Here is a 14,868-nt window from a genome sequence, read left to right as displayed (position 1 = left end):
AAGTAGATATTTTGGAATCCCATGTGTGAGAAGACATTTACATGACAGAAAGCGTTCATTACTTGTGTGAGTTTCCCCCAAGAGAGAGGATGTCATTGACCTCAGTCTATGACTGCATAATATCTTTCTTCATATGCAATGTTGAGTTTGTTTCTCCATTATTGGTTATAATTATTCATGAATTTTAAATGGTTGTAACAATAATTTTCGGCTTTCTGTTCTAGGTGTTCAGTGGCCTTGCAATGCTAGCGTCCCGTGATGATACGTACAAGGGACCTCGTCCAATCACACACCCAGCAGACATGGCTGACTTCCTGCAGCCGAGACTCCTGGGAATCTTAGCATTCTTTGACTCTCAGCTCCTCAACAGTAGGATACCCATTCAAGACAAAAAACTGGTGAGAAAAGTTAAAAGAGAAAATCATCTGTGGTACTTCTATACACTGAACATGTATGTTACAGCTGTTTTGTTGAATGGGGGGTTACTTACTGGATTACGATGAAGAAAGTATTTTCTGGTTTTCATAAGCATTACTCTTTTCTGGAGTGTACTGCATTGAAGTTTTACTTAGTTTTACAACTGCCGAAGTATTGAAATGGAAATAGCAGGAAGAAGATACAAACTTGTAAGAAGGAACCCTAAGAATCTGCTCCAAGAACAAGAAAGACTGACTTTAAAAGTTGGTAAAATAAATTTGGTGAAGGGTAAAAGAGGGGAGGGGGGAACTAATGTACAGGTGTGACACCAAATTGTACATTAACATGGGGTTTGGGAGACTACACAAACACGTAACTTGACCCATAGCAAAAAATATAAATTACATTAAAATGTGTAATACAGTCAAACCTGCTTTAGCGACCACCTGCCTGGAAAGACCATCTGTCTATGAAGACCACATTTTTTATTTCCCTTGAATATGGTTTCTCATTGAAACATGTAATAAAGGAACTTGTACATAAAGACCACTTTTTGTGTTTCCCTTGAGCAGTGTCCGTATACAGTTTCACTGTATTTGTATTTGTAGGCATTAGAGAGCTTGGTATGCATCATGAAGCTGATGGGACCTAGGCACATCACAGGGGTAAGAGTCAAGGTGATGACTACACTGAAGATTGGTCTCCGCTACAAGGAACATGGATTCCCCGCACTCTCCTGCAAGGCATGGGATTGCTTCGTGCACAGGTTAGTCAACATTCTGTCCTGTACTACAGTACACGTACTAGCATCGAGATTGTGGAATGGTCTTTCCCAAACCCTTCGCTCTTGTCCCCGGTTATCCACTTTCAGAACTCAACTAAAGACATACCTATTTTAGGTCGCTTACAATTAGCCACTGCTTTTTTGTCTTTCCCAGTTAGAATCATGAACAGACATTTTTGGTAGTTTTTCAGTCTCATTAGCACCTTTGATTAGGCAACTAGATATTGGCGCTTTATAAATACCTGGATTGGATTGGATTGGATTGGATATTCCAGATCAAATAAAGGATAATGAGTTCCTGAATAACTGCCAGTAGAGGAAACTTACAAGGGGTACATTTCAACTACGATCAGTAATATCTGGGATTGATCAGAATTGTTTTTGGATCATTTTTTAATGCATTTTGCTTCTTTTGTTCAAGAGGAGGCTGATCTTTGTATATGTGTTTCTTCCATCTCAAGATATATTTTTTTACTGATTACGATCCTTCTATTACTATTGCTCAGTTGGAATGAACCTGTTGCCTACTGAATTCTCTCGTTTCCAATTATTTTAATACATGGACCACTGATTCAGACTCAATGAGTTAGATGATGCTTTAAGTGATATTTCATGTTGTTTTTTCTTGATAACTTCCCACTTTCAGTCACTTGCATTGTAATATTTCTTATTCATAATCAATACTCTCCTGAATGATGAGCCTTCATAATCCGTTAATAAATGCTGATTAATTTCTTTACTGACAGTGTTGATGCCTCCTCCCTGGGTCCGATGTTAAGTCAGGTCATCGTGACCCTCCTACCACTCCTCAATCAGCTACCTCAACAAGTCAGTACTATCATACACACTCTCATCATTGATAATAGGTAAGTCTTAAGCATTTTAGAGACCCCCATTTTCTTTGTGAGTTTTCTTGTTCATCAACTTTCTTTTATATTTTGGCCCACGTAGCATGCCAATTTTTAAAGACCATTTTACCATGCCCACCTCACCATACTCCTGATACTCTTAATATTGTGTAACCTTGTATTTTGTTTATTGTTTAGTTCATTAGATATCTATAGCAATTCACTTCATATTATAAGCACACTAATTTAGCAGCTCTCATTATGTTCTACATCAAGATGCATAATCCAGAGATTGTGGATTGGTATGTGTTTGTCTATTTTTAATTTTGAAGCGTTTTATGAAACCATCATAAGCACAAGTTCGCCGACAACCCATTTAAACGTGTGTATGAAATTTAACACGTGTTTCAATTGGATGTCAGTGAACTTGCATATATGACGACTTCGTGAAATGATGCCCTTGTGAATCGGAGTGGAATGTTCAACTGGCTAATTGCTTGTGAAGATGTTGTACTGCAGTTAGTAACAACAATGAAAGTGCACTTTATTCATTTCCTACGGAATAGGATTAGACTATTTTGCCTTAACATTCATTTATGATTTTTTTTTTCATTGATTTGTGATCTCAACTACAGAGATGCATTCAGTGACCGCTTCAATGAGATCTACTTCCTCCCGGACATTCCCGAGCTGCAAGAGGTCAACGCACTATTGAAGGAGCACAGGGAGGACCCATCCAGCCAACCTGACCTTCGAACCCTGCTGAAGAGGTCACTTAAAGGGGTCAGTCATGAGAGTGTGGATGTCAGAATCCATGCTCTCTCCAATCTGAGGGATCTGCTTCAAGCAAACCAGGTAATCATTACCAAATACATTCTTTATTTGAGTTTTGTTAAATACAGAAAAGGGATACAGGGTCTATGATAAGAACGCACAGTAGACTTGATTGTGTGCTTGTGGAATCAGTGGACAGGGTGATTATATTCTTGCATTTTTTACTATCACCAAGAGGCATGTACAAAGTATTAAAAAACAACTGGCTCAACAATGAAACAAAAACAATATGTTACAAAAAAGGGTTAGGAAAAAATATTTCAAATTATTACAGCAATAGGAATTCATTACATAATTTGTTATGTACCTGGGGGTATAACGGTGCAGGGTAAATTTTAAAGAATCGTTTCTAATTCTCTTTTCAGAGTTGTCTTCATGAGTATGTAATGGGCAGTGAGACAGTGGCACCAGTCATAAATGAGCTTGTTTCAGTGGTAAGTTGAAATGTCATTCAATGATTTTATTAGCATATGATAATGCATACTCGTACTAAATCTTACGTCAAGCACATTGTCAAAGAAAAGTAGGCCTATTTCGGTTGCAAATTCTAAATGGGGGTGTATGTTAACAGAAAATCAATGTTCCTTGGTTATTTTTTCTTTGCTATTATAGAAGGCAAACCTAATTAAACAATAATGTTGTGCTATTTGACTGAATTAATATTTCAATGTTTTCAAAGGAAATTAACTACAATTAAAAAAAATAACTTTTTAGAACCTGTTGGTGAATGCGTGGGTGTGCCATTAGCTACCCTACCTGTAATAACATCTGAAAGACTTGTCTGTAGTATCATATATTCTTGCAACCCCCATCTGGCCATTCAGTATACCATTGATTCCTTCCTGTAGCTGCTATCTGGATGTCATGACTCTGATCACAAAGCCAAGAACCTGTTTGGTGTTTGCCTGGGTGTGCCATTAGCTACAAGTATTGACCATGTGATAGACTTATCTGTAGTAAAAAGTGGTCTCTGAAGACAGGTTCCTTTAGTACATGTTTCAATAAGAAACCGTTTTCAAGGGAAACAAAAAATGTGGTCTTTGTAGACAGGTGGTCACTAAAGCAGGTTTGACTGTACCATTGATTCCTTCCTGTAGCTCCTATCTGGATGTCATGACTCTGATCACAAAGCCAAGAACCTGTTTGGTGTATGCCTGGGTGTGCTGGGAGCGATTGACCCTGGTAGACTAGATCTGAGCACCACATCTAAGAAAGCTGAAATGTCCAAGTTTCATGTAAGTACATCAGTGCTTGAGGAGGAGCGATAGCTCAATTGGTAGAGCAGTGGTCTCGTAATCCGGTTATCCGGGTTTGAAACCATCTCGATGCGCTAATGCCCTTTGGTAAGGCATTAATCCTCATTACCAGGTCCCTCGGAGAGGACCTAAAGCTGCCAGCCGTCTGGTTGCTTTAATACTAACAAGCATTTATGCTTTGTTAGCAGCCAGGTGAAATAACCACCACCACATCTCAGATATTTTTTTAGGGGTTAGCAATATTACAGCAGCAGATAGCAAACAAAAATAGAAGCTATGGAAAGGGAAAATTAGGAGGAACATGAGAGAGAAAAAAACCCTGATGGAATAAGAGCTGAAAGAAATAGTCTTTGTTGTAAAAGGATTGAAAGGCATTGAAAATAGAAACTTTGGTTTCAGACATAGAGATGTAATCACATCGTAGCATTGTGCTGAATCTTGTGTTCAACTTTGTGCTTCACTCCAAATGAATGTCTTATTCAGAAAGTAGTATTTTGAGCCTTACACTGTCTTCTGAGCTGACACTTTCATTGCTTTGTATTTGTATTTGCATTGCTTTGTAACCCCCCCCCCCCCCTCTCTCTCACTCCTTCTCTCTGACATACAGGCTAGTGTTGAGGACATGCACTTTGCCTTTGACCTGATCAACGACCTTGTCAGAGCATTTCTAGCTGCAGCTGATCCCAGGTCGCAGGACTGTTCTGCATATGCCATTCAGGAAATGCTCCAGATATTTGAGTGCAGAGGTGTCAGCAAAGATGGGTTAGTCTTTCATTTTTCATTTTGTCTCTAGTGAAATGAGTTTTAGAAACTTAAATTATTATTATTATTTTTTTTTTTTGGGGGGGGGGAATGATCAGTGAAGTTACTTATAACATGTAGATGAGTTTGTGCTTCTGCAAGACATCTTTCTGACTAATGTGTGTGCTTAATGAGAGCTGGCACAGTGTTGACATAATACTGTTGATGCTGTTGCAGCATGACAGTGTAAGTTCACTGACTGTAACTTTGTGTAAAATTTTCTGTGCACCTGATATATTACATGATCTTTTAGCATTTTGATGTTTTTTTAACTTTGAAGTGTTTTTGTCTTCAAGTCAGTGATCGAGGATTGATAGCCAAATAGACTTGCTTAGCATTGCTCTGCACAGTGTTGTAGCGTACATGTATATGGACATATTTGCGAAGGTTCAATCAACATCACTATAAAGAGCAAGCATACATGTAGTTACCAGCCCCTTTTGTGTAGAAGAACTTCATAGAAGGTCTTGATTAACTTTGGGTTAAAGCTGTTCAGATAAGAAGGAATGATCGATTCCATCCCAGAGCAGTTAGACTTATAAATGTATTAGGACGGCTTTCTGATGATGATAATGACCAAACAACCCAAATATCAAGAAGAAACTGTCAAAAATTATCTCATTCTCTAGACCTGGCCGGCAACTCTGGCAACGATTCCCTGAACACATCCAGGAGATTTTATCCCCTCTCCAAAACACCAAGTACATTCCATCTGCAGCTTCAGCTATCAGCAAAGTGACTGTCCATCCTATCTACCGCAGTAAGAAGGCTAAGACCTTCAAAGACTGGGTCTGTACCTGGACAAGTTACTTAGTCACAAAGGTAAGAGAAACATGGTGTGCTTATTGAAGGATAAAACTCTGATAAATTTACCTGATTATTGAAGTTCTTTGGTATAAGTTGTTATTTGTTAATGGTAGGTCATTGTTTGGAGTGTCCCAGGAGCATATTTGCTTACATTTTTTAAATTCTCCAGAACAGTACATGTAATTTTAAAAAAATTTGTTGATGATTCAGAATCTGTATCACTTTCTTTAATACTATATATCGTTAAATGTTGACACATTGTAAATATGTTGTTTTAAGTTTTAGAATATTTTGGAGTGTCTTATAAAAAGAAAGAACAAAATATTTTGACATTTGATACTGTAGAGATGAATACTTCATATAAATAATGTAACCCTTTTATTATCTATGTTATTTTGGAACAGCTATCAATCTCTATTAACCTTAAAGAGTTTTTGTGATTGTAGAAAATATTTTAAAGTTAGACTTCAGTCACACTGCCAAGCAACTCTAAACCATCAAATTTTTGGCCATTCAGTGTAATGCCATATATTTGTCGGCCAGATGTTGGGCTTGTCAATGTAACCATTCCTCTGAATTTCATGAAATGTTGTTTTTCCTGTTTATGTCCCAAGGTTAAAGCCAGCAAACCTGGTCGTATCTTCCGAGCATGCAGCATGATCATCAAGCATGACATCCATACAGCTATGTTCCTACTTCCCTACACACTACTCTATGCACTTCTCGACTCAAATGATGATGACAAGCAAGAGGTTTGGAACTCATACTGTTTCCACAGTAGTTTTAGCATCACTTTGTAGCATTTATTGGTCAAACATCTACTTGTAGATCGTATTGATAACTAAACTATTTTATCTATTACTTTTACAGTCAGCCATTAACCTTTTGACTACTGAATTTTGTCATTCACAGAGGCTTTTAAAATACAAGTACTTTCCAGATTATGTAGGCCTTGGGCTAATTTAAATAGAATTTTGTGACATGATTCATTTGTTGCTTCAATGATTTGCACATTTGCCTGACCTTGCGTATTTAATCTTCAAAATTGTATTTCCTGTCCTGTATTAAAGAAACTATGGTTTAATATGCAGAGCAATTGGATGATAATGGAAGCATCTACTTGACTTTTAGCACAGCTGGGACAATTTATGAAGATTATACATAATTATAAATGGCAATACAAATCTATATTACTATACATTGTTATTGTTGAGATGACTTTGCTTGTAACAATGAAGTGAAACATCAGCATCAAATCTCTTGAATTCCAGATCCAGAATGAGATTTTAGCTGTACTGACCCATGCTGAGAAAGTAGAAGACCAGCGATCCAGTGAAGATCGCCCCATGAGCGCTCAGACGGTCTTCTCTGTTCTGGATCACCTGACCAACTGGAAGAGACAACGCATGCAGATCCTACAGGCTGCAAAGAGTAGGCGTGGGGCAAGCAACTCAAGTAAGCCATTCTTATTAATTTACCCATGGATAGGGCATCGAGTCACGATATGTAAACAAACCTTCTCAAGATTTTTTGTAGAGATATTTCATATTTCGTATTCAGGTTTTTCCCCAAAATGATTCAGAACATCCAGTCTCTGAATCAGTAGAACCAAATATAACTCTCTGCTGCTCAACCATTACTTCCAACAATAAATTAAATCCATATTCATGCTTTTCTGCTGTTTTTAATGGCATATATCCATTTTCCCTACTGTTTTGTATGGCAAATATCATTTAAAATATAAATACAATGGTCTTTGATATTCCTTATACGTTGCAGATGAAATAGCCTCTGTAGAGAGATACCTTGAGTGTGTGAAGGTATTCCTTCAAGAGATTCCACAAGACATCCTAGCGAGAGCGTCCTTTAACTGCCGAGCTTACGCCAGATCTCTCATGCACTTTGAGTCGTACATAACTTCAAACAATCAAGATGTGCAGAACCATCTGGGTTTCCTGCAGGTATGCATTACACCTCCCCCCCCCCCCCCCCCCCCCCCCCCCCCCCCACCCCCCACCCCCTCTGAGGAGTTGACCCCTAATAGCAAGTCATTTGATTGAGTTGTGATATGAACCACAGATATTATCGTTCATTTAGTTATCCGAGTGAATATCAAGCCAGAGAATATTCAGGCTAGAGTGAGTAAAAATTACCACCTACTGCTCACAATGTGCCGATGTGTTGACAGCCACGTCCCACAATGCATCACTAACTGGATGAGGCGCTTATGATGATATCTTGGGGACAGGAACTGGAAATCGCTCTATTTACACTTTCACCGAAAGATGCCACAATTGAAAATAAATTACAGCAGTGGTAGCGATGTCGGTAAATTACCATGCCTATCAGATAGACATTAATTTTTTTTCTGCAGACTGAAGAAGAAAAAATGCCAGTTTCAGGGGTCTTGTTAATTATTTTTGAAGGAGGTAATTTGAATTTTATAGGAGGTACCATCACTGCGAGGGAGCGAAGCGACCGAGGGGGGGGGGAGGATGTGGGAGGGGGGTGTCCCCCCTCCCACGGTAGGGACCTTTTGGGATTTTCCACTTGAAATCGTGCAATCTGGTGCATACCTAAGAAGAAAATTTGTAGTTATCTTTCCTACCTTGTATTACACATATATTGTAATAAACACACATATTGTTCATGTTTAATATTACATGAACAATCATAACTCATAAGAAAAGTTATTAAGTTGATAATTATTTATCACTTTGTACCATTACTTTGTAATTTTTAATTAAACTGAGATGATGCACCATACTCAATCTTTCTACATCATGATTTGTTGAATACATGTACAGTATTTAAATAATGGGCAGCAGAGGCTAGATTTTGATTTTTTTTTTTACTTGTGACTTTTATTTGGCTCCCCATATGAATTCTCATTTAATTATTTTTTTTTGACATGAAATTATTGAATACATTTAAGAATTTACTTCAGTTCCTGTTCATTTTATAATGTTATATCACTCGAGATCGATTGCAATCGGAAGTTAGTTTTGAATATTCGCGGAGCGCGAGCCTGCATATATCATGCGAGCTAGCTGCAGGGGTCCGCCGGGGACGGCCGTGGCCGGCCTAAACTCAGCCGAGTTCAAAACTCTGTTGCCGATTTGCGCATCTCAGAATCTAAAGTACGTTGTCTCTAGACATTGCACGCCCGTGTATAGGCCCCGGTTTCCGTGATCTTCAAATATCAAATCGGCAACGGATAGTTTGGTTCCAGCGAGCTAGCTTCAGTTTTGTTATGATCAGTGTGTATATATTTTGTGCAGTGCATCGTCTTCTCGCGTGCACATCGGGATCGCAATGGGGTAGGGACGGGCGGGCTTGGCCGCCGCGCTGTGGGGGGAGAACTGCGATGTAACGTTAGATAGATAGGTCTAGGTAAGTACGGACGACGTCGCGTTCGTGATCGTAAGGGATTTCGTCGACTGCGGCCGTGTATGTGCGGCACTAATTATATCTTGGACGAAATTAAGGAAATTTTGGATTAGCATTGATTTACATCTACTTTCTGTGATTTTTGCAAGGTTTATTATAGGAATTATAGCTGGTAAGAAACGAGTGAATAGGCGGCAAGTTTTACAGGTTACTGGCTTTAAACGACAGCCCTGCAGTTTATGGTGTCAACATCTGTATTCAGGGTTTCTGTACATAGTTACTGATAAAAATGGAAGATTCCAACTATCCTATTTGATGTTATTCCTCCATGTAGAAACTGTACATAGCCATGGATGAGCCTGATGGTGTATTAGGAGTGTCTGCTATCAGACTACAAGAACCTAGCTTCAGGGAACAGATCCATGATCATGAAAGCACAGGTATGTGTGTGTGTGTGTGTGTGTGTGTGTAATTGGATTTTTACAGACGTGTATCAATCAGATATGATTATTTACGTCTGGCGACCGACCTTTAAACGTACCTGCGTCCTCGGCTGAATCAGTTTGTAACTTCCATTTTTAGCTGTATTACAGGTGTATCAGACTGCACATTCAAATGAAATTCATTCAAGTCCTGTGATGGTGATGTATCAGAAACATCAAGAGATGGACTGTTAAAATGTCTAACCATTCTTAACTATGGATTCTTGATAAGAGCATCAATTGACTATAAATAATTTTCCACTTTGGTTGACTTTGAGAACATGCTACAGACCACTTTGTTCTTATTAGTTAGTACATTGTCTCTGTAACACACATTGTGCTAAATGTGGCAGTCCAGAAGTGTACCCCTTAGTGAACTACATCGTAAGAGTTAACAGGAAGAAAATTATCTATGTGTCTGTAGTTCAGGAGTTGCCAGGTTTTTTGTTGTTATTATTCTTGAAATTATACTTAGAAAAGTGAATGATTTGATGATTTTTATTTTTTATTTTTTTGAAATCATGAAAGTAGTACAGTCAAACCTGTACTTTAAAGTCACCCAAGGGAAACAGAAAAAGTGGCCACTGTAGACAAGTTCTACAAAACACATTTCTTCCTCGAGGTAGACAAATTACATGGTCACTATAGACAGTTGGCCTTTATAGAGAGGTGACCACTAAGACAGGTTAGACTGGTGTATTTGACTTGATGAACTCCTTCGAATCATTGATCCATCTTAATATTCAGGTAACCTCCAGGATGCAGTGGCTTGCTATGAGAGAGCCACTCAGCTAGAGACAGGAGAGATGGGTCATCATAAAGGACTGGTCAGATGTCTGCTGGACCTTGGTCAGCTCAACACAGGATTGGTTCATGTTAATGGGGTACTCTCTCAAAGGTATGAGTGACTGTCAAAATAACACTTTGATTGCTTTCTTCGCATCTCTGCACAGTCGGTTAGGAAGACAGGACTTGAAAAGAAGAGGGTGACCTAGGAACAGAAACGTCTCAGTCATGTTTCCTCTAGAAAATGTGTTGTTCTGATAATGTAATAGACCATGAATTTCTCTTTCGCAAAATATCAACAAGTATTTTGGTGACTTGCTTTTACAATCATTATTTCTACATAGTTTAACAAAAACATATATACCGGTATTGTTAGATGTAATATTAGATATTTACAATGATACAATATTCTATGATACAAATCTTGATTTAGAACATGAAATCTTGTTATTCCCTCTTATTACTGAAGTAGCTCTGGAAACTGAATATTGGTATAGAGAAGAATATTTACAAATGTTCTTTTCATCCCTCTCTACTGCAGGTCAGACTGGTCAAGCCAACTGAATTCCTATCGAGTGGAAGCATGCTGGAAGCTGGCTAAATGGGACGATCTAGAATCCAACCTCAAACATGAAGGACATAACAGTGATTGGAACATCCTCCTTGGCAAGACGTTGCTTGCTGTAAGAGAAGGGGTATGTAACAACATCTTAAAGTGTCCAACTAATTCATCCAATTGCTTACTAGAACCAAGTGATCCCTTTATAATGCCTATGGAAATGGAAGAGTTCAGTTGTCAACAGTTTAAAGAAAGTTTTCTTACATTTGAAATGAAAATGTATTATAATTTTTCAGTCAGCCATGTTAAAAGAAATGATCTGGTGTCACAGGCGAGAATCTCCGGCCGTGTCAGATCTCCAGCTGCCCATAGAGTTATGCATATTCAGATGTAGCCTCATTCCCAGACTCACTTCAGATTTTATTTTTTGATCATTATTGTCTGTTGCATTTCTAAAAATAAAGAAGATAAGAGGATACAGTGAAAAACAAAATGAATCAACGATCTGATGTTTAAAGACACCAGATGTTTATGCCACTCAAACAAATATTCATGTTTTTATCCGGACATCTGACGCAGCCGGAGATTCTCGCTTGTGACACTGGATTAGTTTGTAATTTATTGATACAACTTTTATACACATACAGGCATCATTTGTTATGCATTGTATTCATTATGGTGTATATTTTATTTATATATTTGACTTACTCAGAACCAGGATGAGTTTCAAACTCAGTTGCAGTTAGCCAGAAGTGCTCAGATGGGACCACTCTCAGCTGCAAGCATGGAGAAAGGCTCTTATCAAAGAGCCTATGAATACATAGCAAGGTAGGATCTGTATGAAAACCCTTTCTCCAAAGAAGTATATCTAAATTATTCCATAGTTTTCATATTAATTTTATTACTTAGATTCAGTAATTTTTGTCCTTATTACTCAGAAATGATAATCATTTGATCTGCTGAGGCTTGTATGAGACATGCTCTAGCAAAATTTGCTATGAAGTCAATTTGTATTCTAACTACATGTATATTCTCTGCCTCAACCCTGTTACCAAAATTAATCTAATTTTTATCCTAACCCTATGGCTAAAGTAAACCTGAGATAAAAACCCAATAGAAGCTCAAACCCTAACCATATATGTTTGATGCAAGTGGCAATTGCTCCTAGAGCAGATACAGACCCTTTTGCGGAGAGCCGTTGTTTACTCAAGTATCTCGACATAGAGTTTAAGCTCCTTCTGGCTTTTAACAGACAATCTCGTAGAAGCATGTGAGGACGGAGTTTGTTTAATAGACGTACATGTAGCAACCCTTCTATAGTAATCCCCTCTTAATTTAATGCCTTATGTTGCAGACTGCACATGCTCTGTGACCTGGATCTAGGGGTCACCAACCTCCTAGGTTTCTCTGCTGGGGGTGACAGTAAGAACCAATCACAAGCCGAGTTGATGGAGTGGTGGGATGCCAGGCAAACCATGGCTCAATCTTCATTTAGAACACAAGAACCAATGCTGTGTCTACGAAGGAGTATTCTGGGTCTCAACAACAAGTAAGATACTCTCTTACAAAATGCATCTGTGTTCATTTTAAACAATAACGTTTATTTGAGTAATTATTGCAAGAAGAACAATGTTTAAAGTCAGCTGAGATGATTTAAAAGAAGTGTTTAAAAATAAATTTGGCAAATATTTTAAATAATGTTCAAATATGAAATAGAAACTGTTGTGTATGAGGCCTGTTCTTTACACCATGAAGCTATTGAAATTTCCCTTCAAAATTTAAAGGAATAAGTTTTGAATGTATATATTTTTTTCCTTCTTACTTCATAAATGTGAAGTCAAATTTAGACAATTAAAAGCTTATAGAAAGGTAGTTTAGCTTGGAATTTTGGGTCCTGTCTTTTAAAGAGTTTTGATTAATCAAAATCAATTACAAATAAGTTGTGATCAGTCGCAAATGTTTATAAGACAGGGCCCTGGAAACACCAAACCATCGCTGACAGTGAGTTCGAATTTGAAATAAATGTAATGGTTTCTTTCAGTCCTATCAACTCTGAGGGAACAGGGCTCAACAAGGACATTGGTTACTGCTGGCTGAAGAGTGCTAAAGTTGCAAGAAAGTGAGTATGATGAGTAGTTTATTTGATAATTTCTTTTTCTAATAATTGATGTGTTCAGTACATGTACCGTACTACAGTTTGTTTAGTTATCAGTGTAAATGTTCATCTACTTGAGCTTTTTCATTGTAAATATATGTATTAATAGGTACATTCACTTATTAGTTCATTTGTTTGTCTGATTTAACATGAATAGTTTCCATGCAGACATACATGTAGATGTATATTTGAAATAAACTAATATGAAATTGTATCTCAGAAATATTATTACTGCCATTACATGTCAATGCACTTAATTGCACATAATTTCATTGAAAGTTGTCAAGGTAAGAAGCTAAGGAAGTGATGAATGGATTGTACTGAAAGGCAAGAGAGTAACTTGCCTTATAAATGCATGACTCTACTTTATGAAAATATAAATATGTTAATTTTTGTTTATTCCTCAGGGCTGGCCATCTTCAGGGTGCCTATAGCTCTCTACTCAATGCTGGTCTCTACTCCTTACCAGATCTCTGCATCGAGAAAGCAAAATGGCTCTGGGGGAAGGTAAATAATATCTTGTGTTCTTCCACTGTTGCTCAGATATTAGTTTAAAAAACATTGATACAGTCATGTAAATGCTATTAGTATCAAAGATAGTTTACAAACTAAGAGTCAGTGCATTTTGGCATGGACAACAAGTGCATTATTTCTGTTATAACATATTTGCTATGAAGTATTCATGTATTGTAGGGCTGCTGCAAGGATTCATTCACTTTAGTATTGAATTTTTAAAGTTTAAAGTACTTTGTTATTCATTTGGATTCTGAATTCTCTCCGTCCCATATGTATTATGCAGGAACAACCAGGTTCCTGCAGTTAATGGGTTAACTTGCCACTGTTGTCATGACTTACCTTGTCACCAGTTTTAGTATACATCATTATACAACTCAACAGTTTTTGTAATATGTAAAAACATCTCTTTCTGTACAGGGCGATTGTCATCAAGCATTGATTGACTTGCAGAAGGGCGTGGCCAAACACTTCTCCAAGGGCAACCGTCTACAGAATGACAAGTCTGCTGAGGCAAAAGCACAGAGACTAGCCCATGCAAAGGTTAGCAAAGTTCAGGTTTCTATCTGTATGATTAATGTGATCACTTAACATTAGCGTTATAGCAGTAATTTGTTAACACATTTTCTTTTTGAAAACTTATTCTCATGTATTGTAATATGCAATACAAAGCATACTAATTATTTTCAGATTCATTTTGACAATTTTTTTTTTAAATATGGTTATACAAATGGAAGAAATTCTGAAATGATTGAGTCAATGTTAAATGGGGATTAATAAAGAGGAAAGAAAGCTTTAACACTGAAGATTAATACTTTTGAAATATAAGTTTGCTCTTTGCAGTATATGAAACCCCAAACCATATATGAATTCACTTTAATGATGATTGTATGTACATTGTATGTACATGTGTACATGTACCTGTGTGAATTAATTTGTTTATTTCATTATTTATTTTGAAGGCCTTGCTGCTTGTAGGACGTTTCATGGAGGACACAGCCAAGTTTGAGAGTAACTCTGTGATGAAGCAATACATGTCGGTCACTGAGGTCAACTCAGAATGGGAGGATGGTCACTTCTATCTGGCCAAGTACTATGACCGGCTCATGCTCAGCTTTGCTGATAGACCAGAGAAGGCTGGGTAGGTCTCATAAGATTGTTTGCGACTGTGGAAATAGTCAGTCGGTTTTAAGCTTACCTTGTGTTCTTAGAGAGGAAGTACATGTATATAAGTGA

General features: G+C 37.6%; 1 protein-coding gene across 1 annotated transcript in view; it reads left to right on the top strand.

Moving 5' to 3' along the window:
• Window positions 1-14,868, top strand: part of LOC580976 (serine/threonine-protein kinase atr) — a 51,613-nt gene that overhangs the window by 19,888 nt on the left and 16,857 nt on the right. The window contains exons 27-46 of the mRNA XM_030976525.1: window positions 225-398; window positions 1,026-1,183; window positions 1,948-2,067; window positions 2,685-2,904; window positions 3,249-3,317; window positions 3,981-4,118; window positions 4,747-4,901; window positions 5,570-5,762; window positions 6,362-6,499; window positions 7,019-7,202; window positions 7,527-7,708; window positions 9,472-9,577; window positions 10,367-10,517; window positions 10,947-11,100; window positions 11,677-11,792; window positions 12,319-12,513; window positions 13,006-13,083; window positions 13,527-13,626; window positions 14,053-14,175; window positions 14,595-14,773. Coding sequence (XP_030832385.1) covers window positions 225-398; window positions 1,026-1,183; window positions 1,948-2,067; window positions 2,685-2,904; window positions 3,249-3,317; window positions 3,981-4,118; window positions 4,747-4,901; window positions 5,570-5,762; window positions 6,362-6,499; window positions 7,019-7,202; window positions 7,527-7,708; window positions 9,472-9,577; window positions 10,367-10,517; window positions 10,947-11,100; window positions 11,677-11,792; window positions 12,319-12,513; window positions 13,006-13,083; window positions 13,527-13,626; window positions 14,053-14,175; window positions 14,595-14,773 — 2,933 coding nt within the window. The remainder of the gene's footprint in view (window positions 1-224; window positions 399-1,025; window positions 1,184-1,947; window positions 2,068-2,684; window positions 2,905-3,248; window positions 3,318-3,980; window positions 4,119-4,746; window positions 4,902-5,569; window positions 5,763-6,361; window positions 6,500-7,018; window positions 7,203-7,526; window positions 7,709-9,471; window positions 9,578-10,366; window positions 10,518-10,946; window positions 11,101-11,676; window positions 11,793-12,318; window positions 12,514-13,005; window positions 13,084-13,526; window positions 13,627-14,052; window positions 14,176-14,594; window positions 14,774-14,868) is intronic.

The sequence above is a fragment of the Strongylocentrotus purpuratus genome, unplaced genomic scaffold (assembly GCF_000002235.5).
Source record: "Strongylocentrotus purpuratus isolate Spur 01 unplaced genomic scaffold, Spur_5.0 spur5_scaffold_9, whole genome shotgun sequence".
Taxonomy (NCBI): domain Eukaryota; kingdom Metazoa; phylum Echinodermata; class Echinoidea; order Camarodonta; family Strongylocentrotidae; genus Strongylocentrotus; species Strongylocentrotus purpuratus.
The sequence above is the reverse complement of the archived record's forward strand: the minus strand, read 5'-3'. Positions and strand labels throughout refer to the sequence as shown.